Source organism: Aricia agestis, chromosome 14 (genome assembly GCF_905147365.1).
Source record: "Aricia agestis chromosome 14, ilAriAges1.1, whole genome shotgun sequence".
Taxonomy (NCBI): Eukaryota; Metazoa; Arthropoda; class Insecta; order Lepidoptera; family Lycaenidae; genus Aricia; species Aricia agestis.
In genome coordinates, this window is record NC_056419.1 from 3,558,912 (window position 1) to 3,583,844 (window position 24,933).

The following is a 24,933-nucleotide window of genomic DNA, read 5'->3' on the forward strand; positions in this document are numbered from 1 at the left end:
CGAAATGGTTCATGAGGGCCTCGTCAACTATCAACCTTTTGTAGGTTCCTTTTGTCCCATTTACCAGCAAAGAGGCCATGGTACGAACTTTATCTTTAACTTTGTTGCCAGTTCGTAGCGATAGCCTTTGCTTTAGATCCTCGGCTGCTTCGATTGTCGTTGTTATTATAACGTCTGTTTCCTCATTGAAGTTATTAATGATCCAAGTTGTCTTCCCACATCCAGGAACCCCATTGACCCACGAGTAGTTGATAGGTTTCGCGAATATGTCCCAGTCTGTTTTGATTGCGGTCTACTAGTAACTGCGGAAATACGCTGAATGTGGTATGGTGTACAACGCAACAATGGCATTGAATCTACGAGATGTCAGAGATGTGCTACGGCGTAGCTTCGAAATGTCACGGTGTGCTACGGCGTAGCTTCAAAATGTCACGGTGTGCTACGGCGTAGCTACGAGATGACATTGGTGTGCTACGGCATAGCTACGAGATGACACAGATGTGCTACGGCGTAGCTACGAGATGACACAGATGTGCTACGGCGAAGCTACGAGATGACACGGTGTGCTACGGCGTAGCTACGAGTTGACACAGATGTGTTACGGCGTAGCTACGAAATGAGACTGATGTGCTACGGCATAGTTACGAGATGACACGGTGTGCTACGGCGTAGCTACGAGATGACACGGTGTGCTACGGCGTAGTTACGAGATGACACGGTGTGCTACGGCGTAGCTACGAGATGACACGGTGTGCTACGGCATAGCTACGAGATGACACGGTGTTACGGCGTAGTTACGAGATGACACAGAGTGCTACGGCGTAGCTACGAGATGACACGGCGTGCTACGGCATAGCTACGAGATGAGACGGTGTGCTACGGCGTAGTTACGTGATGACACGGAGTGCTACGGCGTAGCCACGAGATGACACGGTGTGCTACGGCATAGCTACGAGATGAGACGGTGTGCTACGGCGTAGTTACGTGATGACACGGAGTGCTACGGCGTAGCTACGAGATGACACGGTGTGCTACGGCATAGCTACGAGATGACACGGTGTTACGGCGTAGTTACGAGATGACACGGTGTGCTACGGCATAGCTACGAGATGACACGGTGTTACGGCGTAGTTACGAGATGACACGGTGTGCTACGGCATAGCTACGAGATGACACGGTGTTACGGCGTAGTTACGAGATGACACGGTGTTACGGCGTAGCTGCGACATGACCTAATGCGCTATTTATACCATTAGAAATATATTTTGAACCTTAATTTTACCCTGTCCTATAATATTATAGCTTTCAATGACTAACGAAATAAGAACAAAGAGTAGTTTCGGAAGCTCTCATTTAGTCGAACAAGAGTATCAAAAGCACATCAAAAAGCGATTTGTCGATCTGACGGTTTGTTGACATAGTTATAAGTTACAAGTTTTGAGGTTAATTACATTAGACCTTCACGCAGAAAATTGATGATATTCATTTATCATTCGTTTAAATCATTTTGATATCTCTTGGGACAGTGGTTAAAAGGGTTTTTGCCTTTCTGGCGTCACGTAAAGCCTTTTTTATCCTTGCTTATCTTTTTAATATCCTGGTTAAAAACAGTATTATATAATAGAAAAATTATTTCAATTTTTAACCCTTAACTACAGTGGTGAACAATAATCACGTTTCTATAGTTGTGGGGTCCATTGGACCCATGTATTTTTAAAAGGCAATAAAAATGAAAGTATCCCCAATAATTAATAAAATGTTTATTAGCTTTATTCTATATTATATAACAAACATAGTGTTTTAAAAAATCAACAATAGGAACATACATTTCTAACATTAATTTGTACTTTTTATAATCAGTCCAGGTTTCCTTAATCTTAAAAACAAGCTTATGAAAAAAAATTTATAAAAAATATAAAACTGCTCGCCAAGTAAAAACAAAAAATGTTTTCTATAATAAAAAGATATGTTTTCTAAAAACATACCAAAAACAAAGAAATAAATTTTAAAACAAAAATTTTGACACCAGTTTCATTTAGCCTACTTACAAACATGTACTGCAAACAACTTTTGCACATGTCATGCAAATAGGCTGCTGGCACTTAGTACATAAGTGAACAGTCTTAGCTGCTTATTTCAGAGTTCGAGTCATGATCACTTTTTTTCTTAAAATCTTCGTCATTATCAGAAAACTCATTAATAGAGTGAGTATTTAGAGCATCTCTCACAGAAACCGAATTTTCTTCTGCATCACTGCTTAAATCAGCATTCAGTCATTGCTCTATTATGTCTACGCGATTGGTTGACATATTTTTATTATTTTCCATGATGAAAACTGAAATTTGTTCATAAAAACAACTACAAATCAAGAATTATAAAAATACGTATCTATAGTCGTGGGTCCAATGGACCCATGCATAATCATTTACTTACCATTGGAGTAGCTCGCGAAAAACGTCCGTCTTGCTGCGTATGCACCGGCTTACTGTCTAAAGGTACTGAGGTGCGCGGGGAGCTCCACTACCCACAGCGCTACTAGTGCTTGTTTAAAGAATCACCATGGGTCCAGTGGACCCACGACTACAGTTAAGGGTTAATAAACATTTAGTAGGAATTACGTGATATATTTTTTTTTTATATAAATAACTAGATGACGCCCGCAATGCCGTTGCGCCAAAACTCGGTTATCGCGCGCGAACCGTACATTTTTCCGGGATAAAAAGTATACTATGTCCTCTCCCGGGACTCAAAGTATCTCCATGCCAAATTTCAGCAAAATCGGTCCAGCGGTTTGGGCATGAAGAGCTAACAGACAGACAGACAGACAGACATACTTTCGCATTTATAATATTAGTATGGATGTGTGAAAATTAAAAAAATCTAGCTATAGCGATTCTTAAAATATAGTCTGGAGACAGACGGACAGACAGACATCGAAGTCTTAGTAATAGGGTCCCGTTTTTACCCTTTAGATACGGAACTCAAAGTATCTCCATGCCAAATTTCAGCAAAATTGGTTCAGCGGTAAAGGCGTGAAGAGGTAACAGACAGACAAACAGACAGACGGACAGACAAACACTTTCGCATTTATAATATTAGTATGGTTACCTTTGTGGTTTTTATACTGGTATGTATGTAGACATTCAAATGTATCTCTAGAAATTCAAACTCTTAAATTACAAAAATAAAGAAACAATTAAATCATTAGAGTATAAACAAATAAAGAATTGCTCAAATGCTTAATTAATTCAGCGTAACATATCTTCATTAAGTTGGACAAATGTAGTTGAGGCTTAAAACTTCCAGGAAACTGCCAGGGCAACGACCTTTGTAAGTAATAGCTGAAATCCGTTTCAGTGTTAACAGCAATTAATCATCAGTCATCAGTTACTGTAGATTTATACTACTCTCACTGTAGATTTATACTAGACATGTGGACTACGATATTATGTAACCTACTACTTTATACTTACTAATTATTTGAATATATTATTTTATTTTATCGCGCGGAAACCGTATATTTTCCGGTATAAAAAGTATCCTATGTCCTTTCCCGGGACTCAAACTATCTCCATACCTTTCAGCAAAATCAGTTCAGCGGTTTGGGCGTGAAGAAGTAACAAACAGACAGACACATTGTGACATTTACAATATTAGTATGGATATTCATAATAAACTACGTAACAGACGTTTTAATTAGGCTATTCTACCTTGACATTCAACATCAAAACAAATGGCTTTATCTACGTTAAAATAAATAAAGAATTGTACACTAATAATGTGAAACTATCATTTTAAAACTATTATCCTATTCCCTATTAAAAAGCCGGCAACGCACCTGATGCTGCAAGTGTCCATGGGCGACGGAAGTTGCTTTCCATCAGGTGACCCGTTTGCTCGTTTGCCCCCTTATTTCATACAAAAAAGAAGAGGTAACAGGCAGACAGACTGACAGATAGACGGACAGACAGACACACTTTTGCATTTATAATATTAACTAGCGACCCGCCCCGGTGTCGCACGGGTATAAAATATATATAGCCACCTTAGCCACTGAAAAAATGATTAAAATCGATAGCCTATGATCCTTCAAGTGGTCTACTTCTTATCTGTGCCAAATAACATAAAAATTGCTCCAGTAGTTCGCGAGATAAGCCCTTTCAAATAATTTTCCTCGTTTTTTGCATCTCTCTCTCATCTCTATTTCTTCGCTCCTATTAGTCTTAGCATGATAAAATATAGCCTATAGCCTTCCTCGATAAATGGGCTATCTAACACTGAAAGAATCATCAAAATCCGTTGCGTAGTTTTAAAGATTAAAGGGAACAAATGGACATGAGGAAAAAAAGCGACTTTGTTTTATAATATTATGTTTAAACGAGCTTTTGCCCGCGGCTTCGCTCGCGTTAAGAAGTATTATTATATACAAACTTTCATCCCCTATTTGAACACCTTGGGGTTGGAATTTATGAAAATCCTTTCTTAGCGGATGCCTACGTCATACCTGCATGCCAGATTTCAGCCCGATCCGTCCAGTGGTTTGGGCTGTGCGTTGATAGATCACTATGTCAATCAGTCAGTCACCTTTGAGTTTTATATATATAGATATAGAATATGGATACAGTGTAATTATTTAGTAATCATTGTTATTCATTACGGCTCAACGTAAAGAGAACCCTTTAGGAAGTGGTCATGTCAGCGGCAACCGTCGACAGTTATATAAGTAAAGGTTTACACGCATTTCAATACGATACGGTCACGGACAGGCGACCCTGATAACATCATTTGTGATCATCACTATCATCGTCACTTTAGAGGCCTTTGAATGAATGAATGCATGGAATTTTTCATTTTTCATTAATTCCTTCAAAAGCCTCAAAAATTATGATAATAATAGTAAAGATCATAAATGATTATGATATTATTTATTGTGCACACATAAAAAGTTACAAAATACTCTTAATAGGCTTTTGGGGTCTTAAATCAAACAAATAAAATAATCAGTTTTTTTTTTAATTTGTTAGTTTGAAGTGAAATAAAAATACTATCAAATACTTAATAGAATTTATGAAAAAAATGTAATTTTTATTGGGCAATATTGTATTCCTAGATGCACAATATTATATTTATTTTAATGTGATCGCAAAAAGAGGCGCCCCATTCAGATAAGTATAATTTCATAAATTGTACTGACCTGTAACTCTTCAGATGTAACATTTGATCCATGTCAATTCTTTATTTTCAAGTCTTTATAAAAAGGTATTCTTTTGATACTATTCAAAGAGGCTATTTGCAATAGTTCAAAGCCTTTCACTTTGATAATTATTGATACTTATTGGGGCATATTGAAAGCTTTGTGAGTGACACTTGTTTGGAAACGGCAAAGTTATTTATGCTTTGGGAGGAGGTTTTGTTAGTGAAATGACGTCTAGAATTTAGTGTTTAATCCAGCAAGAGTTACTATTGGGACTTGTTGAATATCTACTTTTAAGGGTTCCGTAGCCAAATGGCAAAAAACGGAACCCTTATAGATTCGTCATGTCTGTCTGTCTGTCTGTCCGTCCGTATGTCACAGCCACATTCCTCCGAAACTATAAGAGCTATACTATTGAAAATTGGTAAGTAGGTGTAGTCTGTAAACCGCATTAAGATTTTGATACAAAAATGGAAAAAATATTAAAAATTTTAGGAGTTCCCATAGGTACAACTGAAACAAAAAAAATTTTTTTTCATCTAACCTATACGTGTGGGGTATCTATGGATAGGTCTTCAAAAATCATATTGAGGTTTTTTATGTCATTTTTTTCTAACTTGAATAGTTTGCGAGAGAGACTCTTCCAAAGTGGTAAAATGTGTGTCCCCCCCCCCTCTAACTTCTAAAGTAGGGGCATGATAAGTCTAAAAATAATATACGATGCACATTACTATAAAAACTACCAACGAAAATTGGTTTGAACGATATCTAGCAAGTAGTTTTTTTATACTTACGTCATAAATGGTAAACCTTAAAACAATAAAAAAAAAATTATCTAACCTATGCGTGTGGGGTATCTATGGATAGGTCTTTAAAAATCATATTGAAGTTTCTTCTATAATGTTTTTGTAACCTGAATAGTTTGCGAGAGAGTTTCCAAAGTGGAAAAATTTGTGTCGCCCTAACATCTAAAGTAGGGGGCATGATAAGTCTAAAAATAATATATGATGTACATTACTATAAAAGCTCCCAACGAAAATTGGTTTGAGCGAAATCTAGCAAGTAGTTTTTTTTATACGTCATAAATGGTAAACCTTAAATTAATTTTCATTAAATTAACTGAAATATAAAAATAAATCAAAAACCTTTTAATTTCATTAAAATAAACCTTATTACTGCTGCGGAACCCTTCATGGGCGAGTCCAACTCGCACTTGGCCGCTTTTTGGCTTTCAGTTATAAAACGTCATCTCCACATAGTATTTTAAAAAAAGTCAACCTGTATAATAATAATAATATTATAGTAGGGTAACATACTACAGTATGAATAATATTGCACACGTAGACAGCCAGAACGGATCGCAAGTTTAATTTGTTTAACAAACGACGGATAATATTGTACCATATCCTTTTATTTTCAAGTATTTTTTGACCGACTTCCAAAAAGGAGGAGGTAATACGTTCGGCTGTAAGTATGTTTTTTTTGTATGTTCAACGATTACTCAGCTGTTTATAATGTTTGCTTTGAACGACATAGAACATATTTTATGGTCGTTTTCCTAAATAAACTTTGTTGAGATAGGTTTGTGTATATCTGGTCACCATGTCAACGCGGAAGGGACAGTGTTGTCTCACACAATATTGTGAACTTACGGCCTTGTCAAAACGTGAAAACAAGGATGTGTTAACACTTAACGTGCATATACTTGGGCACTATAAGGGCTAAATCAGACCGCAACGCGACGCGTAGATGCATTTCTAAATTAGTATGGATTTGACAGATTCGCAAGACGTCTGACGACGCTGACGACATCTGTCAAATCCATACTAATTTAGAAATGCATCTACGCGTCGCGTTGCGGTCTGAATTGACCATTAAACATACTTGTAGGTTTTGTTTTTAAATAGCTAAATGTTCACTTAAAAATAAAAATCGTTCACTTTAGTGATGAATGTATACGTCAATATGATAGATGAATAGATAAAACGTAAAACGCTCGATTATTATTGGGACTATAAGAGGTCATACTTCAGAAATCCTATTATTAGCATTCTAAGCAAAATCTAAGGTGCTAATGGGAGTTGGGTGGGGAGTTTGCGCTAATTGGTTTGGTTTTGGTTGGGGATTAGATGGAACTGGGATAGCATTGACTTGGATGATAAAAAACTGTCACTAAAAATGACACCTGCGTGAGATTTCATGCAATGATACGTAGATGACAGAGTAGACAGAATGATAGAGTATGCCGACTTAAGTACCCCGTACACGGTAATTCAGCATGACCATTCATTTACGTGAATTACATGCTGCATGATGAACGCTCATTTTTCATCATGCAGCATGATAATTCAGGAGGATAATTCAAGAGTATAATAATGTTATTTACTAAACTAAAAAATACGTGGGAGAGCCATGCTTCGGCACGAATGGGCCGGCTCGACCGGAGAAATACCACGTTCTCACAGAAAACCGGCATGAAACAGCGCTTGCGCTGTGTTTCGCCGAGTGAGTGAGTTTACCGGAGGCCCAATCCCTTACCCTATTCCCTTCCCTTGCCATCCCTACCCTCCCCTTAGGGGCGTCTTTCCCATAGGTGCAACGTGTGCGGTGCACACGGGCGCCGCGGTCCTAGGGGCACCGAGCGCCGCTCGCACTTGGCGCGCGCCCGCGCTGGCCGGCCGCCACGACCCACGCTTTATTGACCAACGTAAAAAGAACTCCAGTTTGCAAACATTTTTGGGTAAATTTTTTTTTAAAGAAGGCTGGTCTCTGTAGCCCTGACGTCACTGCGACCCATGAGGATCTATTGTGACTCCTTCGCATTAGAGTATCATCCCCAACCCTACACTGCTCATAAATTGAACGATATGGTTGGGGTTGGTGCCACGAATTTCCTCTGTGGACGAGTATTCGTGGCGACCAAGGTGCCTGTTCCTGCTCTGTAGTAGAGCAGGGCAGTCGAGGAGAAGGTGAATAGGTATTTCATCCTCCTCTTCACAGAATCTGCAAGTCCTAAACAGAATGGGTATTTGTAGCATAATTTTTGTGTAATATCCGAAGCTCTTCTTATATTTGTAGAATTACAGCAAAGCAAGGCGCGCTATTAGCGGCTCGGCTTTTGCAATATAAATATTATAATCTTTATTTTTCAACGTGAAACGAACCTTAAATGTGAAAAGCACAGTGTTCTAATTAAGAAAACAAACTGTGCCATGCTGGCTCTTCGGATGTAGAGAAGTTAGAGCTCTTCAATGAAATCGAATAATGAAATCGAATTAATACCGATGTTGTGATGATGTGATGTTTAATAAGTATATAACATGAAATTTAAAGTAAAATTGAAGTACTTAAGCGATATAAAATTTATGTTTTGGGGTTAAGCTTGTTAGGGTCAGTCAAGACATCATGGTCAAAACCGAAAAAAACTTCAATCTACAAACAAATAACAATAGAGTTTGTTATCTATTTATATTGGAGAAATTTGACAGTACCTATACTAACTTGATGTGCTGTTATAGTTCGTCTGGTGGAACGAAGGAAGCCACCGCTTAGAGTCCTCACCCTCAAACGGCCGGACAAACTGTACTTTTACTTTGTACCCATTTCATTTTGACCGCGCGCGCGCTTCTTAGGGGGCGCTAGGGTAATGTTTGCACACGGGCGCCACATGGGCTAGAGACGGCCCTGCGGCTCCCCTATTACCCTATTCGCTCTTAAAAGGCCAGCAACGCACCTGCAGCTCTTCTGATGCTGCGAGTGTCCATGGGCGACGGAAGTTTCTTTCCATCAGGTGACCCGTTTGCTCGTTTCCCCCTTATTTCATTAAAAAATATATACATAATTTTAATTGTTCTCAATAGTTTATAATTTATATTATAAACTATTAAAAACTAATTATTATAATTTATGTTATAAACTATTAAAAAGAATTATTAAAATTTAGTGCTGGTGTCTGTACACGGGTGGCGGGGCTTTTGTCATAAAAAACACACTCGTGTTAATAACAAGTTAATTAAAACTAGCGACCCGCCCCGGCGTCGCACGGGTAGGTATAAAATATATAGCCACTAAAAAACTGATTAAAATCGATAGCCTATGATCCTTCACGTGGGCTACTTCTTATCTGTGCCAAATAACATAAAAATTGCCGCAGTAGTTCGCGAGATAAGCCCTTTCAAATTATTTCCTCCGTTTTTTCCGCATTCTTCTATTAGTCTTAGCGTGATAAAATATAGCCTATAGACTTCCTCAATAAATGGACTATCTAACATTGAAAGAATTTTTCAAATCGGACCAGTAGTTCCTGAGATTAGCGCGTTCAAGTTAGCCCTTTCAAATAATTTTCCACATTTTCATCTATTTCTTCGCTCCTATTAGTCTTAGCGTGATAAAATATAGCCTATAGCCTTCCTCGATAAATGGGCTATCTAACACTGAAAAAATCATCAAAATCCGTTGCGTAGTTTTAAAGATTAAAGGGAACAAAGGGACATGAGGGAAAAAAGCGACTTTGTTTTATAATAAGTACTAGCTGTCCCGGCAAATGTTGCTTTGCCTGTTTACCCAGTTTTCCTGCTTTTCTCTTGAGGTTTTTCTGATTTTTTTTTGTTCCCGAGACCTTTCCAACGAATGCAAAATCGTGGAAATCGGTTCGTGCGTTCTGGAGTTATAGCGTCAGGAAGGAAACCCCGACTTATTTTTATATATTAGCTGTGATATTAGATAGATACAGATATGTATTGAAAGAAGTTACATATTAAAACACTATATTGAACAATAAAACTAAAACGTAAATTAATAAACTAATAAAATGAAATAAAAGAAATGCGAAAACAAGTTACCGCGTGGAGCTCGGAAAATTATCTCCTTCTCTATTCTATTAATAAATTTCGAAATTCAGAACAGAAAAAAAAACACATACCTATTATATCCGATAAGTATATATTTTTTAAATTTATGTTTAGGCACAGAATATTTTTTTATTATTAGTAGTACCAAGTTTAGGTTAAACATTTTAAGAAACATTTCAGTCTAAACTCTAAACTGCCAAAAATTAAAAAAAAAATTAGCTCGAATAAATGTATAATTTCACTAAAATATTTCACACACCTAACGGAAAATAAACAAAAAAAAACTTGAGAGGTGTCAACGGACACCCGGGCTTAGATAGGTATTATTTCTGTAAGTAATAAAAACCTGTATAGGGGAACTGAAGGCAAAATTGTATATTTAAGGCAAAACTCGTCTTACATCAACAAACATAGCTTTACTATTAAATTTTTTATAGAATATCTTTATTATTAATCATTCTAGTAATTTGACCGTTCCGTTTTGCCTGCATGGTCCGTTTTGCATGCAGTTCCCCTACACTCAAAAATAGACGTCGCTTCACTGCACTGTTCAATGCCAGAGAGGGGGAGAGAAACAAGCACTACCGCACGGCTTACAACTATTTAGCATTTTTGCTATAGCAGCATATACTAGTTACTTTAACAACTATAGTTGTTAAAGTAACTAGTATAACATGTAAACTGGACCTTCGTTCCATCCGGGTGTCCCTTGACACCTCTCAAGTTTTTTATGATGATAATCTTATTCATTGCACCTTGAATAAATTATTGTACAAATATTTCCGGTTTCCCACACCGGTTTCGGTGACGGTGGCCGGTTTCATTGAGACCATCCCACAGGAGTAATTTTACAGTGCTCAAATGTGTGCACAGTAGGTACACAAGAGTAGGTATACTCGTACTCTCTATTCCTTTTACTCTCCTAGCCCAGTGGGCCGAAAGAACGACACGACTGGCGAAAGATCAGGCGCAGGGCCGACTTTTTACATGCCCATCCGACGCATGGATCATTACTTGTCAGACGATTAGGTGATCAGCCTGCATTGTCCTAACCAATCTTGGAAATAAAATATTGTTTCTAACACGAGAATCAAACCCACGACCACGCTAAACCACTGGACCACGGAGATCACGATACGTTCTTGTAAATACTTACCGACGTTTTTTGTATAAATTAAATTGAAAAAGTTATTTCATCATCATCATCATCATCATATCAGCCTATATTCGTCCAAAAGTTATTTATTAGCAATAAAATATTATACTTATTATGGCAAAATATATTATTTGATTTATTAATTTTGCGCACATTAACAGTTTGTATGCCCTGTTCAAAGAAACGCATAATTTTTTTAAATGTTCGGGAGCACCACCCTGGAACTGAGTTGTCCCATGGGCATGCCGATGACATGCCGATTGCGCGATCCGCTGCATTATTGCATGACGAAAAATTAAACCACTTGTAAATCAATGTACAGCACGTAGTTTGCATGTCATTCGCGTCATTCACTACAATAAACGATCATGCGTGAATTACAGCACGTAACTCATGTCGTGCTGAAAAATTAAAGAAGTTGTCATTCAATGTACAGCACGTTGTACAGCACGTAGTTTGCATGTAATTCGCATCATTCACTGCAATACACGATAATTCGTGCATTACAGCACGTAATGCATGTAATGCAGAATTACCGTTTAGCGAGCGCATTAGAACTGATGTTGAAATTTTTAAATTTGACGTATTATGACGAAAATCGTCGCTAGGGTTGTTATTTTGTTACATACGAATTTAAAACTATGACATATTCGCTGGACGTGTTCCTCTTTGGTCGTATTGTTGTTTGTGTTTTGACACATTAAAATTGTCAGAATCCAATTTTGAAAACTTTATTTTTAATATTTAAAAATTTATTATATCAGCCAGCACGAGGCACATTCCGTTCATAATCCTAGTGAAACCCGACGAATTTGACAGATATTGAAACCGTCCGTCTCTTTGCAGTCGAACTACTGGTCGTTATGTCTATTGTGTAGATGACATATCACATAATCAAGCGTGTAGTAACTGTCAAGAGGCACTTTACAATATGGAGTTGACTACATTTCAACGGAGTTGTAGCCAACAATAGCCTTCAAATTTTCACCCCTAAAGTGGTGAATATCTAGCCATCCTTCCATTAACCTAGAACAATAGTCGAAGTGTTTGCGTACACTATACTGTAATTACATGACTCACTATTGACTGTAACCACTAAACCACTAGCGGTGCGTTGGATCTATATTGTTTTACCACGCAGTAAAAGTTTACAAGTTCATATTACATATTGAAGCCTGAAGGCTATATTTTCACCTGCTACGTGAAAGTTAAAAAACCGGTCAAGTGCGAGTTGGACTCGCCCATGAAGGGTTCCGCAGCAGCAATAAGGTATATTTCTATGAAATTAGAGGTTTTTGATTTATTTTCATATCTCTGTAGATTTTATGAAAGTTAAATTTAGGTTTACCATTTATGACGTATAAAAAAAGTACTGGATAGATCTCGTTCGAACCAATTTTTGTTGGTAGTTTTTGTAGTAATGTAAATCATATATTTTTTTAGACTTATCATGTCTTTTACTTTAGAAGTTAGATGGGGGGGGGGGGGGGGGGGGACACACATTTTACCACTTTGGAAGAGTTTCTCTCGCAAACTATTCAGGTTAGAAAAAATTATATTAGAAACCTCAATATGATTTTTTAAGACCTATCCATAAATACCCCACAAGCATATTTTTTTGTTTCAGTTGTATCTATGGGGACCCCAAAAATTTTTCATAATTTTTCAATTTTTGTATCAAAATCTTAAAGCGGTTCACAGACTACCTCTACTTACCAAGTTTCAATACTATAGCTCTTATAGTTTCGGAGAAAAGTGGCTGTGACATACGGACGGACAGACAGACAGACATACAGACAGACAGACAGACATACATGACGAATCTATAAGGGTTCCGTTTCTTGCCATTTGGCTACGGAACCCTAAAAATGATGTCATATGTTTCAAATACGGTACTGCCTTTTATAGAAAAGAGATCTAGGAAACGACTAGCTAAATCACAATTCCTGATTCCACCCCGCGTAGATATTTGCAACACCATACTATACTGTACTCGGCAAAACATGGCGGTAGCGGTCATTGACTCTCCTTCAAAAACTTGTCATTTTCTATACAAAGCCGCGATTGACAACATCTGACACTTCATTGTCAATCGCGGTTTATACAGTGTGTAACAAAAACTAGTGATAATACTTTAGGGTGTGTACATGTTCCTTGTAGAGAGTTTACTGTGAAAGTAGCAGCTCTGAAAGACGAACATTTTTTTTCACTTTTGTATGGGCAAGGGCCCGAGCGTCACGAGTTTCCCCATACAAAAGTGAAAAAAAAATTTGGTCTTTCAGCGCTGGTAATTTCACAGTGAACTCTCTACAAGGAACACGTACACACCCTAAAGTATTATCACTTGTTTTTGTTACATCCTGTATAGAAAATGACAAGTTTTTGACAGGAAGTCAATGACCGCTACCGCCATGTTTCGCCGAGTACAGTATAGTTACACCTAGCTGGAACGCTTAGCATGAGTTTAGAAACAAACACTTTGTTTGTTTCTACTAAAATGAAAATCTTTCATCATTAAGATAATGATTTTAATTGTTATATTTTAACCAAACTTGTCTGCAGAACTTTTCACTTTAGCTACGAGATAAACGCAAAGTAAACCGAATTAACCTCAGAAATCACAATGGCTTTCAGACTTTGTAACTTCGCTGTGTCAGACTTGAAGCACTAATTTTATTTCATTTTCAACTTTAGAAACCAGAGGAAACTTTATAATCTTCTCGATTCTTCTATGTTAATGCAACATTAAAGCTTAGGCCAAACCTACGCGACCAGGCGACTGCGAAGCGGAGCGTCAAGTTGTCAAATGTGTTTTTTGTATACAAAACACAAATTTGACAACTTGACGCTCCGCTTCGCAGACGCCTGTTCGCGTAGGTTTGGCCTAAGTTTAATAAAGCTTTGTTCCTTGTTTGATTTAAGTAGTTATAATCAAAATAAGGCACAGAATTGTGAATTTGTGACATTTTATGAAGTTTTGAGCCTCGATTCGCTGTCTGGACTTTAGTTCGTTTTCTAACAGACTACAAAATGGTATTTTTATGAAACGTTCTTGTGACGTTGATGTGATGCTTTATGTGTGAATACGTGTGAATGCTTTATTTTCTTGTTTTATGGGAGAAGAACTGAATCGAATAAGAACGTTTATGAGAATACTCTATTTTGCTCTTGAATAGGAAAAGAACTGAATCGAACAAGGACAACACTTCATTCACGTTGCATATCTTATATCTTTAAACGAGCAATTCTTGTATATATATATATACAAGAATTGCTCGTTTAATCTCGGAATCGGCTCCAACGATTTTCATGAAATTTAGTATATAGGGGTTTTCGGGGGTGATAAATCGGTCAAGCTAGGAATCATTTCTAGAAAATGTCATTTTCGTCGGATACCGAGCAAAGCTCGGTCAAACAGCTAGTCATAGTTGAATCAGAGTACCCTTCTAACTTAGTATTCTGTATCTAAATCATATATTAGTAATAATGCAATGGCACGTGACTACTAGCTTTAAACTTCACCTGGCTTACTCAAATTAGCGAAGCCTTTGACAAGACTTTACAATCTTGCACTAAGTACTTATATCTAAGTTCTATATTCATCTGAGTTCCATACTTATCTGCATAATATATTTAGAACTCGTAAGCTTTGAGCTACATATAGAACGTAAGGCCGTTTGTCCACCGCCGCCGATACCGGGACAAAGTGAGGCCGTTTGTCCACGACACCGTTACTGGAACGTCGCCGGGACGTCACCGGAACGTCAACGGCGTCATCGCAACGGCGGCATGAGTCGAATGACAAATGTCGGTAGAAAATGAAACCTTACTTCTTTGTTTGGAAGTTTGGTACATCTATACTTTGAAAGACGGGACCTGGACAAAGGATGATTTTTGTTACGAAAAAATGCACGGTTCCCGCGCCATAAAGAACTTTCAGCGCAACGGGCGGGCGTTATATCTAGTATCATAATTGTGTATCGGTGACAATTGCCATCACACTGTATGTCGCAGCCTGTAGGATACACGCTCAATCTGGCATCATTCATCAATCTAAGATTGACGCCAGATTGATGGCTAAAAAGTACATAATAAAAAATGATCAGTCCATCAATCCGTGAATTACACGTTCAGTTTCGTGTCAATCTTTACCAGATTGATGGATCAGATAGATTCGAAACTAACGTATAATCTCCGACTTAGTCCAATGCCCTGGGGCCGTACCACGAAACCGTTTTGAGACTCAAACAATCGGACGAGAATGCAGCGTCATGCTCTAACAACATCATTTCACGTTTGTTAGAGAAGGACGCAACATTCTCGTACGATTGCTTGAGTCTTAAAACCGTTTCGTGGTACGGGCCCAGATTCACTCATGTGATATGTCTCGTGTACCTGTCAGGTGTTATCAACTCCGAGGCGCTTCCTATGTGGGTGCATTCAGCGTTTCTGAAGCGTTATACACGTAGTTTATTATTATAGCTTTTAAAATAAAATATAATCAAATATTTCATAACTTTCTATAAAAAGTTACAAGGTAGATAAATAAGAACTACAATATTTTTCCTTAATCTTTCTTATCAAACTAGGCAAAAAACATTGTATTAACTACTTACTTAAAGAATTTCCTAGTATCTGGGAACTGGGAAAATAACTACTTAAATATTTTAAAGTTGTTGAATTTATTGTTAACTTTTAATAAATATTTTGGTGGTACGATCTTTTGTCAAATATCTACTTCGATGTAGCAAGTAGTAAGTACGTCTGAGATTGAACCTACTTGTTTGAAATTCGCCCAAGCCATTTAAGTTCACGATCGCCCACACTTTCCTTTATTTCTCAATATCGCGTAAAATGCAATTTATATTATCTAGGTCATCGGTAGGTCACTAACAACATCCTAGAAACTCCTCCAACTCCTAGACTCCTAGGGAATATAGGTCGTGACCTGGTTACGACGTCATTTTATAGACCCGCTGAAATGAAACTAAAATATCTGAGATTCAATAGAGACACGTCACGAAAGTGCAACAAATATACCTATCTCAAATGTCAAATCTATTAACGAGTTTCAGGTCATAATAGCGTTTTAGGTTCTCTTATTATTAATATAGTGGGCAGTTCCATGTAAAAGTCTACCATAAACTAAGAAAATAAATACCTGATTTTGGTATTAAATATACTTAATTATAGTCACAACATTATGGTACTATTAAGATATAGAAGCAACAATTTCTAAGCATTACTTTTCTAGCAAAGCTGCCATTTATGAGATGATGTCGTGAGCTCGGCTGAGTGTGGTTTTGTGTGATGCAGTTCTGACTTAGTATTCAAGTTATGTATTTTAAATTCTTGTCATATTTTGTTACACACTGATTGATCAAACAATTAAATACCGATATAGCTTTTGAGATAAGAGAAAATTCATTTTTAAAAAGATATAATAGGCTTGTAAGATCACAGTGTCGAGTTGTAGTGTCGGTCACATAAAAAACATTACTTTAACTACAGTGAAATTACTTTTACATCAATAAAATTAGAAACTTTCCTACGTGACGGCGTTACTCAAATGATACCGGCATTAAAAATTTGTCATCTTTTTTATAACACCTAAACTCTAAAAAATATTTTTGTAGTGTCGGTCACATTATAGAGTTGATCACGCCCTAAAGTAGCGTTTTGTTTGTTAGTTTTGGTGATAAATGGCGAAAATAGCTATAGAAAGCAGAGAGAGAGAAGCAGAAAGCTAAATTATTATTTTAAGAACCTGTCAGACCACCTCAAAGTCAAATATAATCCAAAATTTAGCGATGTCCGGAAATGGGAAGCAATTGTCACAAAAATTTGGCAGTAGAATATGAGATTCTTACAGATATCGCAAGAAAATAAGATAAAATTATTGATCTTTAAACTTTATTGAACGTAAGGTAGACCTGCAGAACTGGAAACCTTCTAAAGTAATAGCGACCGAAACTCCATAGTGTCTGGTCGTTCTTACCTCTATAGGACTCATATAAAGGAAAATTTTTAGCTTAAAAAAATGACGAAAGTCTGCCTATCGCTGGCTCTTGGGTTAATATGTTAATAGTTTTTTAGAAGATTTCGTGTTGAGTTATTTTTTGACAAATTATTAGTGATTTCGTTTTTGTGACGTTTAAGTTCAAAAAAAGCATTTTAATGAATTAACTAATTACTGATTTGCTTTTATATAATTTTAGAGTTCATATTGTACGTGCTGAGATACATAAATTTTAAGGTGTCATGTAAAACTACCGACTTTTACCTGCACAAAGTGACTGCAGTGTCGGTCACGTTTTGGTCACAATTTCTTTTGCTAATAAATATTTTTTAAATAACTTACAGGTTATAGGTAACCATTTTATAATAGTTTGTTTCATGCACTTTCGATAAAAATACAAAGTAGAGTTATTTACCACACAGAGAGGAAGATTATTGGTGTTTACAAACACTCTCGGAAACGACTTCCTTTTGCATGTAGTGTCGGTCACGTTTATGTTTGACTAAATAAATGCTATTTGAAAACAACAGTGTACACCATTTTTTCTGCATAAGTTAACTTGTTTAATCTGCTACAAAGCCATCTTAAAATTGATATTAACAACATGATAGTAACCATAATAAATGACAAAATAAAACGCAAGTCGTATCAAATGTAGAGTCAGTCACATATGGAATTGCCCGTAGATTTTTCTGACGAAATTGGATAAAGATTTTAAATATTTCCTACCTTTTAATACCGTGGAGTCTATTAAAATTAGAATTAAAAATTCGACGAATTTCCGCTATAAGATGATTATAAATTGCAAGAATTTGGACTCCCTTGTTATTAAAAGTAATTCGTAGTTATTATGCCCTTAAACCCTTTTCTAGTGAACAAAATAGACATAAAAACTCAGAAACCAGGGATTGGGCGAATCCTTAGAATTTTGGTCGCTCTCCGCTACGCGCGGAGACTAATCATCTAATAGTTGACTACAAAATTCGAATTTTAAACAACCAATGAGTTTAAAAGTTGTATTCGAATTTCAAAATTTTCGAACGATCATTGAAATTCAAGTTCTGTGGCGACCAACCAACTCGTTTGCGCCGATCCCACAAAGTGTAAGTTGAAACCGCAGCTTGTTACACCACAAATTGGCTTCGATAAAAGCCTTTTTGTGGGGAATAAAAGCGTTTATGGAAGTTTGAGCGAGCTCAATTTCCTATTGCATCTAATGTCGGTTGGGCGGTTGGCTAATGGATTAGGGCGCGAAGATAGGCTATATAACTAGTATTATGCAATCCATGCTAATATTGAAAATGTGAAAGTGTGTGTCTGTCTGATTGTTACCTCTTCACGCCCAGACCGCTGAACCGATTTTGCTGAAAGTCAGTTGTGAGTCGCAGAATTTCGGTTCGGCAGAATTCTGCTGCATTCAGTTTCATACAAAAGTTTGATTCACACGAGCGTAATTTTGTGAGTCATGATTTCTATGAAAATATATTTACGCGGCCGAAATTCTGCGACTCACAACTCACAAATTACGCTCGTTTCGCTTCACCCTAAAGTCCCAGGAACTAGGATCTAGGATACTTTTTATCCCGGAAAATTTTACGGTTCCCGCGCGATAAAGGAATTTTGGCGCAACAGAGATGCGGGCCACACCTAGTATTAAATAATACTAGGATTATTTAGGCACAATATATTATACCTACCCCTTAATTCGTCGTTTCTGATGAAAAAGATAAAGATAAGCAGAAAATGTATAATTATTAGCCTTGTAAATAATTTTATTACTTAGGGCAGGGGTTCCCAAGAGGGGCGCCGTGAGTCAATCCTCCATCATTATCCATAACCACAAATATTATAAAATAAAATTATAATATGAATTATACAAAGCAGGCAGATGATTAAATAACTATTATTTTACTTGCTTTACCTAACTATAATCATTAAAGGTGTTTATTTAGGTATCTTTTTGTAATAAGTGGGAGAGCCATGCTTCGACACGAATGGGCCGGCCCGACCGGAGAATTACCACGTTCTCACAGAAAACCGGTGTGAAACAGCGCTTGCGCTGTGTTTCGCCGAGTGAGTGAGTTTACCGGAGGCCCAATCCCCTACCCTATTCCCTTCCCTTCCCATCCCTCCCCTGCAGGTGCGTTGCCGGCCTTTTAAGACAGAATAGGCTAATAGGGGACTATTAGCCTATTCTGTCTTAAAAGGCCGGCAACGCACCTGCAGCTCTTCTGATGCTGCGAGTGTCCATAGGCGACGGAAGTTGCTTTCCATCAGGTAAAATTGCTAGGTTAGCTCTAATAGCACGGGCTACGGAGTAGGGCGCCGTGACAAAATATTGACTTGTAAGTGCGCCGCAGGCTGAAAAAGATTGGGAACCCCTGGCTTAGGGTATATAAATGACTAGATAATATGACCCTTGCAACTCCGTTACGCCAAAAGTAGTTCATTGCGTGGGAGCCGTACATTTTTACGGGATAAAAAGTATTCTATCCTTTCCCGGGACTTAAAGTGTTTCCATACTTAATTTCAGCAAAATTTGTTCAGTGGTTCGTGAAGAGGTAACAGACAGACAGACAGACACACTTTCGCATTTATAATATTAGTATGGATGTCGCAACTTCAACAACTTATTAGGTAAGTACTATTAATGACTACACTTCCGATTTTCAATGTAATTTTAGCAGTTCAAGATGATTAAATTATTCTCTCTACGAAAAAAACTAAGTGTTTCATTCCACACCACTCGCATTAAAGCAATTTTGGCAAATATAGTAAATAAATAAATCATCTATAGTAATATTAAATGGCTCAAACGCAGATAAATTCCGTTAAGCATTCAGTAATTTAAGCTAACTTCAAAACAATTAATAAATGGTACTTTTGAAATTCGAATATCGCTGAGCGGCAGGGATTTTCCTTTTATTGGCCATAAAGAAGAAAGAGGCGATAAAAAAAATATTGCTGCGTATACAAGACGAGACTCTATGTTTACGACGGCTCTTGTAATTATTGCCGGACATTAAACAACGTTTATACTTTATGTACTGACATTAGGTACAAAAAAAATATAACCTACTTAATAATACACAATTATTGTACAAAACTTTTTTACTGATTCAGCTAAAATATAGAACAACAAAAAAGGTTGGTTACACCTGCGCATGTTAAGGGCCTTACACACTGTCTAGACTCTAGCCCCACAACTCGGTAAGTGTAACAAGGCCCTAAACACAGATTAGTTATAACAGGGGTTCCCAATCTTTTTCAGCCTGCGGCGCACTTACAAGTTAATATTTTGTCACGGCGCCCTACTCGGTAGAGTTCGCCGTTACAAAAATATTACATAAAACATAAATACCTACCTTTTACAAAAAGATACATAAATAAACACCTTTAATGATTATAATTAGGTTATGCAGTAAGTATAAATAATAATAAACAAAATATTTACTCATCTGCCTGCTTTGTATAATTCATATTATAATTTTATTTTATAACGAGCTTTTGCCCGCGGCTTCGCTCGCGTTAAGAAGTATTATTATATACAAACTTTCATCCCCTATCTGAACCCCTTGGAGTTGGAATTTATCAAAATTCTTTCTTAGCGGATGCCTACGTTATAACATCTACCTGCATGCCAAATTTCAGCCCGATCCGTCCAGTGGTTTGGGCTGTGTGTTGATAGATCACTATGTCAATCAGTCAGTCAGTCAGTCACCTTTTAGTTTTATATATATAGATATTTGTGGCATTTTGTGGTTATGGATATTATGATGGAGGATCGACTCACGGCGCCTCTCTTGCCTTTCCACCGCGCACCAGGGCGCCGCGGCGCTCAGTTTGGGAACCCCTGAGTTATAATATAATATACCCTAAAAAGTTTACTTGCCTGCGCATTTTGGGTGTTCCGCGCTTTTTTAATTCTGCTAGGTTTCATTTTGGGTGAAAGTTGACTACAACTACCAAGATAGTATTTTAATCTATACTTATCTACTACCTATGTATGACAAGATAGGTAGTGTAGTTGCCCATAAAAGAGACAATGTTGCGATAAGAGGATAAGTCAATGAAAAATAACTTTTTTTTATGAAATAAAGGGGCAAACGAGCAAACGGGTCACCTGATGGAAAGCAACTTCCGTCGCCCATGGACACTCTCAGCATCAGAAGAGCTGCAGGTGCGTTGCCGGCCTTTTAAGAGGGAATAGGGTAATAGGGGAGGGTAGGGGAGGGCAGGGAAGCGAATAGGGTAGGGGATTGGGCCTCCGGTAAACTCACTCACTCGGCGAAACACAGCGCAAGCGCTGTTTCACGCCGGTTTTCTGTGAGAACGTGGTATTTCTCAGGTCGAGCCGGCCCATTCGTGCCGAAGCATGGCTCTCCGACGTAAACTTAACTATGTACCTAGTACCTACCCATAAATGCTACGTAATATGGGTCAGAACTTTATTTACTTAGTTATTTAATAATCAGCTTTAGGTACTATTAAGCCTTTTAAATAGTTTTTATTATTCGTAGCTTTTAAATAAGGTTTTAGGCATTACTGGTTTGTAATCCAGGCGTTAATACTTATTTGAAAAAGTTGACTCATAATGAATATCTCTAGTACGAAAAATGCTACCTACGTAACTTTATAAATGTAGAGCTTTAATGACTATAATGACTATATTAAAACAGTTGTGGCCTGAATAGTTGTACTGATTGAACTAACCTAGTATTTAAAATGTACATGCACAATGCGGTTGTATACGTCATCTACTTTGCAGTATTATTTTCACTGCTAATGCGCTTAGACGGCTATTATTAGGAAAATAAGGATATTCGAAAATGCAGTTTACAAAATACGTTCGTGTTTTTTATTTGATTAAATGTAGTTTTTGGTTGATTAGACAAATAGTATTTGAAATACATAGGTAGTGAAAATAATGGTGAGTGTATTATTCAGTTACGCGGGTTAGTAGTTTTTTATTGTGAATGATTATTATTTATAACGCAGATTAAAGTTTTTAAACTCAAAAGTGGTTGAATTTATTTATTGAATAAATATTTTTTGACGGCAGGCAGCAATATTTTGAATCAATCAATTTGTTCATGATTCATGAAATATTAGGATCATATAAGGATAGTATTTAGGGCCGCTTTAAATAAATTTATTGCATCTTCAAATTATTAATTAAAAAAAAAACCCCGCCAAATTCAAAATTACATTTAACGTCAAATTGGAACTTTTTGACAGCAAGTTTCAAATTTCATCGCGAATTTTGCAATGTAAACAAAAATAAAATTGGGTGAATTTTTAATGAAATAGATTTTTACACGTTTTACATTTACGGTACTTACAAATTTTACATTTGACTATACAAAATGAATTTTATAGAAATGTTTTTCGCGAGATTAAAACTACTACTTAGAGTAAGTTGGTTAAACTTTTGTTTTATTCAAAAAAATTCAAAATTTTTTTTAACGTTTACCATAATTTAGAAGTTTCGTTGGAATAAAGTGTTGAATTCTCAAACTTTGTAATTTGTTTAAGATTCATTAAGAATCTTAAACAAATTACAAAGTTCGTGTTTTATGCAAATAGATTGTCAAGAATCCTAAGGACAATCACGGGATTTCCATTACAAACTTTTTGTCTTTTTTTTTTCAGACTGTCCTAGAATCGGGGAGTGTGGGGAACGCTTCATCGTCTGATGAGGAGTTGGAACAGTGGGAACAAATTTTCATGATGAGGGATGAGAACGGGAACAGTTATAATGATAAGTGAGTACACCATCTCCAACTCAAATTACCTATTTGGAACAAAATGTAAACAAAATATTTTTACCCGACCGAATTATGTGCCTTTTAATTCATCAAGCCCAATACGGTCACCGGTGAGCGAGATACAATAGAAATTCTATTGTGGCTCGTTTTTCCACGATCAACGGGTTAAGCATTATTAGCTGCATATTAATTATTAAGTTTTATTTACATTTAGATTATACCTAATGATTTATAACAGTACTTATATTCATTTGGAGTAGTTTTAGTGTCCCTGGAAGTCTACATAGACAACATAATATAGCTTATATTTTTAGACAACATAATTTAGAGTTGAAACTTTAGGAGATCTGAAGTTTTTATCTCCTAAATGACTTCTTTATGATTGTGATAAATTCCATTAGCTGCACAGAGAGACTTTTTAAAACTCATAAAAATATCCTAAACTTAACACTGTCCAATGGCAAAAAAAATTGCATTAAATTCATGCATGAATAATTTATCTCTAACTGGTTATCGGCTATTGGCTTTAATTTTAAAATGAATAAAACATCTTCTTCACAGGAGAAAGAAACGTAGCATATGGTGTAGACCGTCGTGCATTCCAGTTTCAATAGTGATAGTACTGATAGTGTTAGTTGTGTTAGTCCCGCTGTTGGACCAACCTAATGTAGCGCATGTGCTGCCCACGGCTGCGCAGGTCAGCATACAATGCTCAGATGAGTGTAGGTAAGATTGAGTTTCTTAGTTTTTAGATTTACACTACGAATAATAAAAACTAAGGATAAGTAACTCCGTCAAAAAACATGTTCCACAATACTTGTCAAAAAAGTGTTTTCAATACATTTGCAATATTTAGGTGACCTTGAGCGGTACTAGGCTGACGTTACATGACAGATCAAAAGGAACCAAATTTAAAACGGTAATAGTATGGAGGTTACGATTCCTTTGTTTTTATTATTCGTAGGATTTGCATAATATAATATATTTTTATTAGATTCAGTTTTAGAAGAATGTAAAGGGTGAATAGGATAGGAAAGGCAATAAGAATATATTTCCTTTATATTTTGCCGTTTAATAATTCTCTTGGTTCAGAAAATATAGCTTACTTTATAATAACATTATGTATAAAGATTTTAGATAATATTTTAACAACCCTTAGCCCGGGTGCACACTAGCGGCCAGGCCGCAGCGGCCATCGAAAGTATGGTGTGGCCGCTTGGCAGCATGCGGCCAGGTGCGTTTCATACTAAGGTATCTATCTCGATGGCGGCCGCGGCCAGGCCGCTAGTGCGCGTACGGGCTTAGAAATAAAACTGCTGTTCCTATGATAGTGTCCAAATTAAGATAATATTTAAAGCAGCCTGGATCACCAAATATGTAGGAATTTTGCCATTGACGCATTGGTGTTTCTTTTAATAGAATCCTAAAATATTGCCATTGTGCTCCTATGTTCCATGACCAATCATTAGTGGTTACATTGTTGTTTTACTAAATATTATGTTTTTAGATTATCGTTAGTAGAGAGTATACCAGAGGGGCATATGTATCCTCCAAATGTCACGCATATGCCCACAAAGAACGCATGGTTAGATTTAATAGACGAAGCTCAATCATCCATAGAAATAGCATCCTATTATTGGAACCTTAGGTTTAATGAGGGATATCCCTACAACTCCTCTGTGGAGGTAAGTCTAGTTATTGTATTATTATTTTAAATGATTTTGTTACAAATGTGCGCATTTCTAAACTGACCACTTTCAACCTTATTATGTGGCAAAAAAGCTCAAGGTAGACTCAGACTTTTGCCGACTGTTACATACTGCAGGAAAGAAACTGAATTTATTATTTCTTTAAACATTGTAAATAGATTATTGCTATTGAAAATATTTTAAAGTATGTCATCCATCAAATATAATAAATGCGATAGTATTTAACTGATGAACTGT

At 36.7% G+C, this 24,933-nt stretch overlaps 1 protein-coding gene across 4 annotated transcripts in view; it reads left to right on the top strand.

The window, feature by feature from the left end:
* Positions 1-24,933, top strand: part of LOC121733712 (5'-3' exonuclease PLD3-like) — a 107,340-nt gene that overhangs the window by 57,960 nt on the left and 24,447 nt on the right. For 2 of the 4 annotated variants that reach the window (XM_042124058.1, XM_042124061.1), the window contains exons 2-4: positions 22,872-22,984; positions 23,549-23,713; positions 24,495-24,672. In XM_042124058.1, coding sequence (XP_041979992.1) covers positions 22,872-22,984; positions 23,549-23,713; positions 24,495-24,672 — 456 coding nt within the window. Of the gene's footprint in view, positions 1-22,124; positions 22,150-22,532; positions 22,634-22,871; positions 22,985-23,548; positions 23,714-24,494; positions 24,673-24,933 lie in introns of those variants that run through there. The other 2 variants (XM_042124060.1, XM_042124059.1) reach the window with 2 other exon arrangements.